The sequence below is a fragment of the Astyanax mexicanus genome, chromosome 6, assembly GCF_023375975.1.
Source record: "Astyanax mexicanus isolate ESR-SI-001 chromosome 6, AstMex3_surface, whole genome shotgun sequence".
Classification (NCBI taxonomy): Eukaryota; Metazoa; Chordata; class Actinopteri; order Characiformes; family Acestrorhamphidae; genus Astyanax; species Astyanax mexicanus.
Window position 1 is genome coordinate 54,212,335 of NC_064413.1, and position 10,166 is coordinate 54,222,500.

General features: G+C 35.2%; 1 protein-coding gene across 4 annotated transcripts in view; it reads right to left on the reverse strand.

Annotated features, from left to right (window-relative positions):
- Window positions 1-10,166, reverse strand: part of col11a1a (collagen, type XI, alpha 1a) — a 193,666-nt gene that overhangs the window by 4,918 nt on the left and 178,582 nt on the right. For all 4 annotated transcript variants that reach the window (XM_049480869.1, XM_049480871.1, XM_049480870.1 and 1 more), the window contains 6 exons: window positions 8,433-8,486; window positions 8,273-8,308; window positions 8,120-8,173; window positions 6,260-6,503; window positions 2,860-2,972; window positions 632-700 (listed from right to left, as the gene is read on the reverse strand). In XM_049480869.1, coding sequence (XP_049336826.1) covers window positions 632-700; window positions 2,860-2,972; window positions 6,260-6,503; window positions 8,120-8,173; window positions 8,273-8,308; window positions 8,433-8,486 — 570 coding nt within the window. The remainder of the gene's footprint in view (window positions 1-631; window positions 701-2,859; window positions 2,973-6,259; window positions 6,504-8,119; window positions 8,174-8,272; window positions 8,309-8,432; window positions 8,487-10,166) is intronic.

The window sequence follows — 10,166 nt, forward strand, 5'->3', positions numbered from 1 at the left end:
GACAGATTGTTATACACTAAGGAAAGCATAGGGGGCGCTCTATAATACTCTATAATATTCATATAATTCACACTCTCATTCTGACAGACTGTAATACTCTACAGGAAGCACAAGGGGTGCTCTATAATGCTCTATAATGCTCAAATTATCCATATGTTAATACTGACAGGCTTAAAAGATTTTAGTAGGTTTAAAATGTATATTATTCAACTAACAAAATCCGATACAATATAAAATATGAATGATATAAAGTGTAATTGCAGTTTCTGCAGTGAATGGCTTAAACAGGAGTGTACAATGTTTTTCTCAGAGACATCATCGCTCTTCCATCCCTCCATCACTCTGCTGACTGGATTAAATATGGATGTGGTGTGTGTGGTGTGTGTATTGTGTGTGTGGTGTGTGTGTGGGGGCGTGCGGGGCTTTGTGATGTGGGACTTCGGGTCACAGCATCTTCAAAAGGATCTGAAAAGCGGCGATGCTATTACCGTCTATTTCTGTCACCGAGAGGACGGAGAGAGACGCGGCCTTTACAATCCTTTTAGCTCGGGGAGAAAAGGGAAGAGACGGGGGGAGAGATGAAACGCCGGAGGAAGAAGAAGAGGAAGAAGAGGAGGAAGAGTGCACTTACTAGTTGCCCGTGTGCAAATGAACTGTACCAGGACCCGGGAATCTCTTTAGACCAGGAGGAGAGCTGGACCTGAAGGAGAACAGCAGTGAAGATGTAAGCAGAGAGAAACCAGGAGCACTGCTTTCTACAGCATCAGAGTGATGGATGCTTTAAAATGCTTTAATTTCACCAAAATCAAAGGGTTTCTACTTTATTTTGGACTAAACAGCATTTAAAACAGCAATTTCTTCTACTTTTACATAAGTGTCTCTAATAACCATGTAGTTAAGCATTATTAATCATGTAATAATAGTGTAACTACTGGTGAAGTATGCATTGTTACAGGTTAACTACAGCTGTTTAAATTATATAATTATAATATGTTCATAAGTCTTCACAATTAAATATAATTAATATTTTGGTAACACTTTCTATGAATGTCATCTCGATTAGACTCTATAACCACATTCATGACATATTTTAATGCATAGTTTAATGCTAATAAGGCATTATAAAGATGGCTATAAATATTTATAAAACGCATAACACATTATAGCCATGTTTATTAAGCAATATGACTTTAAGCATTATTTAGGACTTTAAGGTGTGCTTAAAATATATATGTTAAAATCATATATATCTGTTGTTAATAATCTAGTCCCAAATCGAAAGTCTGGCACTTTACTTAGAGCACAAGGACCTGTTATAACACATTATAAGTGATTATAACTAATATTATATTCAAGACAAAAATAATTTATGAGTGGTTAAAATATATTAATAGGATTATTTGGGCGTGTTTATAAGTTGAAAGCTTTTTAGTCATGATGCATAATTCTGCAAGCTGGGACTGAGTTTCTTGCTATTAATGTGTTATGACATTTTGGGTTGTCTAGACCAGTGGTTCCCAACCTATGGGTCGCGACCCAACCTATGGGTCGCCAAAGATCCACGATGGGTCGCGAAGCCCTCTTGATTTTAAGGGGTTTAATTTTAATACTATATATAGTCTAGGGTAAGCAAAATTCGCCGCGCTGCGCTGCGCTCTCTCTGTCTCTCTCTCTCTCTCTCTCTCTGGCGCGCGCGGAGCTGAATTCAGCGCGAGGCTGAATATAATAATATAATAATATAAGAATATAAAACTCAGTTTAGTTAAATAAATGAAAATGAGTGAGGGCCTGTAAAGTTAATCAATTATTGTCCAATATTTGGACAGGTTGAGGTTTTGGTGAGCTGTTTTACTGATTTGAAACTGAAACTGAAACTGATATTATTCTTTTTTTTTTGTTTGTTTTTATTTTATATAAATTATTTTTTATTCATTTTAAATAGTTGTATTATTTTATTGATCTAATTATTTTTTTCTTCATAATATAAAAATTCCTTATGTTTTATGTATCAATTTTTCCTTTTTTACGTGTTTATTTTATTCATCCATAGTAAATGTCAGTTTTTATTTGTCATTTCTTACCCCCCATCCCCCCAACCCCCACCACCCACCACCCCAACCCAATTATACACTTAAATTTTTTACATTTGGGGGGGGGGGGGGGGGGGGTGTTATGTTGGGTCACCAAAGCTTACAATGGTAAAAATATGGGTCCCTGAAGAAAAAGGTTGGGAACCACTGGTCTAGACCACTAGAACACAAAATTTTGCTCTACAAGGGCCTGGTTTCCACCTATGAGGCTGTTATACTGTCACCTAGTGGTGGCAGAAGAGATTAACAGGTTACAGTTTCAATTTTGTTTTAAATTTAAATGAACACTAAATACAGTCAATGTGTATATATTTTTTGTTCGTTATTTGTCTTCGTGTTGAAGCAGCACTTCAAATATTGCAATATTGCTTTAAAGGGGCACAATTGTTGTTTCTACTTTTGTTTTACACTGCATATAAAACCGAAGTCCTTTTAGAAACTACATCACGTAAAAAGATGATTCTTTGGTGCAAATTAGCCCAAATAGCAAAGATAAATAATAATTGCATGCCATGCAAGAGGTTAACTCTAATATTCTGCCGTGAAACCCCAGTATATCTCATTTATGGTTAATAATTCATATAAAAATGAGCTCAGCATATTTTTTTATGATCTCCAGCAGCTTCTAAGGGTTTGATTATTGATATAATTAGACTAAAGTGGAACAGAGAGAACCCAGCGCTCTGGACCCATCAGAACCATTTATCCCCGAGTTTAATACGAGCGTATTTCTATCCCCCGGTTCTGTTGCTGTGGAAACGACACTCACTCCGCTGGACTTCCTGCTGGGGTAGATGCAGGTCTCGCCTCCTGCTGTGAAGTTGCAGAACACTTTGAAGGAATCCCCAGAGCAGCCCTGGTTAGGATCAATGTAATATTCACCTGAGGGGAGAAACATCCGTCAGTCAGACGCCACGCATGATAATCTTCACCTCTTACACTGGATTAACCTCTACAGTCTACAGGTAACCCCATAATAATCTATTAAACACTGGGCCTACCTGCGCCTGACTGTCCATAACTTCATCATTTATACACACTTCATAATTCAACACAAAACTACCAAAACCTTACTAAATCAAATTATACCATCCACACAGCACATCACTGAATGTGCAAAAAAAAAAAAAACACAAGATATTCAAATAGCATTAAATTAATCAGCGCTAACTGGTGGCCACTTACATTATATATCAGTATCTTTTGATGATTTTTTTATATATGACTCTTATTATTCAGTAACTATTATGCATTTACTGTAAATAATATAAATTATACAGTATCCACTATGAATTATTCAGTATCATGTAGGAGTTATTCAGTATCCTCCATGAATTATTTAGAATCCAATATTATTATTATTATTATTATTATTATTATTATTATTATTATTATTATTATTATTATTCAGTATCTACCATAGATTTTCCAGTATCCACTATGAATTATTTAGTATCTACTATAGATTATTCAGTATCTACTATATAATTCACAGTTTCTGCTATGAATTATTCAGTATCCACTGTGAGTGATTTAGTATCTAGTATGAGTTATTCAGTATCTACTATAAATTCAGTATCCACTATATATTTTCCAGTATCCACTATGAATAATTCAGTATATACTATGGATTATTCAGTAGCTAATATGAATAGTATGTACTATATATTTTCCAGTATCCACTATTAATTATTCAGTACCTACTGTGAGTATTTCAGTATCTAGTATGAATAAATCAGTATCTACAAAGAATTATTTAGTTCATAAAATCAGTTTTTTTTTTTTTTTACTATTTACTCAGTATCAACTATAGATTTGTCAGTATCCACTATGAATTATTCAGTATTCACTATGGAACAGTATCTCCTATGAGTAATTCAGTATACAGTATGAGTTATTCAGTATCTACTATGGATTATTCAGTCCATACGTTAAATGATTTGGTATCCACTATAAATGATTTAGTACCTTTTGGGAATTGTCCAGTATCTACTAAAAATAATTCAGTATCTGCTAATCATGTGTCATAATATACTATAAATGATTCAGTATCCGCTATAGATAATTCAGTATCTAATATTTAAGATACAGCATCTACTCAGTATTTGCAATGAATGATTAGGCCATGCACAGAATAGCTACTATGGATTATTTAGTAATCACTATGAATCATCTACATATATAAATTCGTCAGTATCTACTGTGAATCTGATGTGTAGGTTCTGAAGGTATGTAATTGTGGAGCTCTGAACCGGTAAGAGGTTAATGCATCCTGCTGAAGAGTGAAGGAAGGCACTGAGTGCTCTGAGTATCTGTCTATTAAAATCAGCAGCAGCTATAAGAATAGAGTAACCCGGCCGCTCTGAAAGGTCAGGAGAGGAGCTGGCATTTGGTAAGGCATGATTTTGCAGGCAGAGGTGAGCTCCCACTGCAGCCCTCAGAGAGGAGCACCTCTGACACTCTACCACTGACTGTTATCTGCTCAAATCCACTAAAATCATCACATAAAAACTGCAGGAAAAGAAAATCTCAAATATTGTATATTTTAGACCATGTTTATAGATAGCAGTGAAGCCATACTGCACCAGAAAACTCAAAATAACGTCTGTATTAGAGATTACTGAACACTTTTACTTTTTTTTAGTTTGATGGGCGTGTGTAATGCTAATTATACAGCATATTGTTCATCTGGACAATTCAGCTGCTAGCCAGCTATATGTCCCCCATCTTTAGTGCTGATGTCTCAACACAAGGAGGATGGAGACTAGCAAATGCTAACACTCGGAGGAAAGCGCAGCGACTCTGCGACTCTGATACATCAGCTCACAGATGCAGCCTTGTGCTGATCCACATCACCCTAGGAGTGATGAGGGGAAAGAGAGAGCGTCATTCTACTGTACCCACCCCGAGAGAGCAAAAGCCAATTGTGCTCTCTCAGGGCTCTGGCAGCTAATGGCAAGCTGCATGACCAGGATTTAAACTATCTTCAGCTATCTCATTGATCATAGTGGCAGCACTTTAGTTTGCTGGACTCTTTGGCTGTTCAGAGGCGAGTACTATCAGCCTGTAGCCTTCGTCTAACCTCAGTTAGTATTAATGGAGCAGAATTAGCATTAGCCACTAACCACGCTAAGCGCTAGCTCTGGCCGTACAGAGGTGAATATTATCGCCCTGTAGCCTGCTGTTAACCCTGGCCAGCACTGCTGGTGCAGCATTAGCATTACCTGCTAGCAGTTAGCCGCTAATGCTAATGCTTGAGCTTCAGTGAAAATTTGGGAATCTAAGTTTACTGTAAATAAACAAAAGCAATTTACTCAAATACCCAAATAAACAGTTTTCAGGAGAGAAATCTGTGTAGATTAACATCAAGCGCTTGTTTTACTTGTCTGATTTGTCTGAAATGTTTTCTCTTTTTTTTACGAATTACAGTTTTGTTTACTTATATTATTTTATCTTATCTTACTGCTGAATTAGAAGGGTTTAAAAACCCTATTAGAAATAGCGGTTAGCCGCTAATGCTAAAGCTCCAGCTTCAGTGGATACTTTACTATATTAGCTTATCTTATCTTACTGCTGAATTAGAAATGTTTAAAACCCTATTGGAAATAGCGGTTAGCCGCTAATGCTAATGCTCCAGCTCATCGTAGCTTATCGTATCTTACTGCTGAATTAGAAGGGTTTAAAAACCCTATTAGAAATAGCGGTTAGCCGCTAATGCTAAAGCTCCAGCTTCAGTGGATACTTTACTATATTAGCTTATCTTAACTTACTGCTGAATTAGAAATGTTTAAAACCCTATTGGAAATAGCGGTTAGCCGCTAACGCTAATGCTCCAGCTCATCGTAGCTCATCGTATCTTACTGCTGAATTAGAAGGGTTTAAAAACCCTATTAGAAATAGCAGTTAGCTGCTAATGCTAAAGCTCCAGCTTCAGTGGAATACTTTACTTCTCTTAGCTTATCTTATCTTACTGCTGAATTAGAAGGAAAACACGACGACAGCACTGTTCCTTACTAGTGTTGCAAAATACAATAAGCTAATTGGTGTACATACAGTGAGTTTGCATTACTTGTTAGCTACGTTAGCCTCCTAGCATTCAGTATAAAAGTAAAATAAATCATACTGCACGCTCTGAGCTCTGTAAGAGGTTAAGTTAAGAGCAGACTCACCGTCAGGGAACTCTGGGTGGCAGAGCTGCAGGTCTTTGCAGGTTCTGGCTGGGTTGTTGGGTGTACCCATGGGGTACTTCATGCGCTCGATGTCCTGTTTGAGGGTGTTGAGGGAGCTGAAGATGTCCTCCATGCCCTCGCCGTAGTCCATGATGGTGGCCTCGTCCGCCTGCATGTCGCTGGAGCGCCGGGTCTTCCTGGGCGACTGGATGGGCAGCGGCTGGACGATCTCGCCTGGAGGACCCTGGAGCCCGAAGCACAGATTCACACATTAACTCAGGAATTCTCCTGAAACATGAACAATACTGACACCCAGACTCACATCAATAAGAAAAATAAGATTTTCTCAATCAGCTTTATGAGGTAGAGTATCCTGGAATTCAGGCTTTCAGTTAACAGCTGTGCTGAACTCATCAAGAGTTAATTACTTGAATTTCTTGACTCTTAATAAAGTGTTTGAGAGCATCAGTTAAAGTAAAGCAGTGAAGAGGTAGAGATACAGGTATACAGTGAATAGTGAGTATTTGAGTAATGTTCTAATCCAGATTATGAGAAGCAACAACTACTCAACTAAATAAGGAAAAAATGTCTTTAAGAAGAAATGAAGGTCAGTCAATCCGAAAAGAAGAATTTCAAGGATTTTAAAAGTGTCCACAAGTGCAGTTGCTGCAAAGACTATCAAAAACTTTATAATGATGGAACTGGCACTCATCAGGACTGCCCCAGAAAAGGAAGATCAAAAGTTAATCAGAGTTACCAGACTCTGTTTGTTTTTCACTACTGAATTTACTACACGATTTCTTATGTTTTCCTTCATATACTTGAGATTTTGCTTCAAAAAAATAGGACAAAAAATGCAAACAAACAAACAAACAAAAAACCTGCATGAAGATTATGAACCTTGTTAAAAGGAAGTATACTTAAATGCATTAAAATATGTTCAATTAGATACTCAATGAAAATACACATTAAATATACTTTCTCTGTATTTCCATAAAATGTATGTTTAAGCAATATGCTTTAAATTATACATTGTGTTGATAGAAATTATATGTAGTGGTATATAAGTGCACTTTAGTGTTTTTTTCTTTTCCAGTGTCAATAAGGATTACAAAATATGTTCATTGATATGCAAAGTAGTACATTTACAATTCAATACTTCAAGTGTATTAAAAACCTAATGTTTTTTTTTATGTTGTATTTAAATATAGTTTAATTACATTAGAAATATACTTAAGTTGCCATAAGTTGTTTAATAATAAATAATATATTTACTATGTATTTAAGTACGTACTAATTTAAAAGCTAAAGGTATGCACTTTTTCCTGTTAAGTATCCTTTTAAAAAATATGGTACCACTTTAAAATAAAACTACCTTTATAAAGGGTTTATAAATGGTTTACAATTAGTTATTAATTATTAATAATCAGTTATAACACATACGTAGAAAGAGCACCAATGACCTGTTGTTTGTCAAATAGTGACTATATTGTTGCACTTCTATGTATGTGTTATAACTGATTATTAATGATTTTAAGGCTTTTACAACCTAATTAGTAACCATTAATAAATGAATTGTAAACCATTTATAAACCCTTTATAAAGGTAGTCTTATTTTAAAGTGGTACCAAAAATACACTTTTACAATGGATTGCAATCATAATCATGGTAGTTTTTATGTACAAATCTTTATATATTTGTTATTTCTCTGTTAATTCATATTTATTTGAGTGTTGGCAGTCCTGCTACTAATACTGTTGCTAATATTTCATATTGTTCTCCTCTAAATGAACCTGATTAGACTATAAAACGATAAGCATGAAATGTTTTCCATTAAAAGTAAAACAGAATAAGACTCACAGGAGGTCCAGGAGGTCCGATAGAACCAGTGTCTCCTTTAGGACCTGCAGAACCCTGGAGAAACACAATAAACAAGCGTGAGCCTCGTCTGAAGATCTGATTTATACATATTAATAATTACATTAATAATAACTGAACCGAGGCTGTACTTACGGTCGAACCCTTGGATCCCTTTGGCCCTTGAGGACCCTAATGATAAAAAACAAACAAACAAAAAGAAAAATCAATATATTGAGTAAATCTATAATCTATAAATCTATAAATGCATCATGACTGAAAGAATTAACTGAGAATGAGTGAAAAGGTAACTTACTGGAAGTCCAGGAGGTCCAGGGGGTCCGATGGGCCCAGAAGAACCACCAATACCCTACAGAGAAAAAACACAAAAAATCACAGTGAATACAGTGGTTTGGTTTGTTTTCACACAGGCTCAAATAACTGTGGTGTGAAAACGGCCTAAGAAGCTGTGGGTCATGATCAGATCCTGCATACGGTCAGTTATTTCTAGTTACTGGCCACTTAAATCAAGTGATTAGAGAATACTAGGGATGTCACGATTCTCTAAATCCTCGATTCGATTTTATTTCAGATTTTACATTACATTACATTACATTACATTACATTACATTACATTTGGCAGACGCTTTTGTCCAAAGCGACTTACAATAGTTAAGTACAATGTAAAATAAGTTTAAAGGTAAAAACATCTTTGGATAGGGATAAAAGGAGGTCAAAGGGGAATAAAGGAAATGAGGTTAGAAGTAGTTAGTGTGTTAGAGGTGTTAGGAGAGTAAGTGCTCTTTGAAGAGCTCTGTCTTCAGGAGTTTATTAAAGATAGTGAGAGATTCTCCTGATCTGGTAGTAGAAGGTAGTTAGTTAGAGGTGTTAGGAGAGTTAGTGCTCTTTGAAGAGCTCTGTCTTCAGGAGTTTATTAAAGATAGTGAGAGATTCTCCTGGTCTGGTAGTAGAAGGTAGTTAGTTAGAGGTGTTAGGAGAGTAAGTGCTCTTTGAAGAGCTCAGTCTTCAGGAGTTTATTAAAGATAGCGAGAGATTCTCCTGATCTGGTAGTAGAAGGTAGTTTGTTCCACCATTGGGGAACTCTGTATGAGAACAGTCTGGATTGCTTTGTGTGAATGGGTCACGATTTGATTCCATTCGATTCTCGATTTTCTTTTCTTTTTTTTTTTTTTTTTTACAGCAGAGGCCTATGCCAATTTTAGATTAGTCTATGGTCAGTCATTGGTTTGATTCATCAAATTTACAATATCTTATTTCAAAAGGTGCGCTTGATATAAGTGATGCAAAGTGATACAAGTGATCTGTAATACACCACATTAGGCACTAATGTCAAATTTAAATAATTTAATTAAGATATATATGTAATGCCATCTAGTGGCTTTTTTTTTTTGGTAGCAGTAGTGTGCACTATTAAAACAGCAATGTGCAACATAACAAAATAAATAATAATAAAAATACAGGAACAGTCATGTACAAAATAATAGAACAATTAGAGCCTTAACAAACTGAACTCTATCCTACTATAACAGTTAAACATGAAAAATAAGACTTTAAGACTTATTCGGTCTCTGAGAATGAGAAGTTTTTTTCTTTAATAAAGATATATTATTAACTTTGTCTGAGAGAAAGATGCTCCTTAAGGTACCAAAACTATTAACATATTTGAGGCTAGACAAAACAACTGTTATTTTTATATTTTCAAGTTTTTCTTTAAGAAGATGAGAATGTCCACATTCTCTGGAGAAAGAGCTGCTCTTTGAGTAGTCTTTTTTCCAGTATGAAAATAAAGGTTGATTGATTGATTAAATATCATAAGAATATAGTCGACTAAAACTACAGTCAATTTAGTCTATTAAAATGTAAAGGGTGTAAATGTAAATGCTTTTTTATCAGTTCCCTTAAATGAATAAATATATACTTAAACAAATATAAAATGAAACATTTATTAATCAGTTGTGTAAAATTTTAATAAAGTTTGAATGTGAAATACTGTATATTTGTATTTATATTTGATTTAACGTATATTATT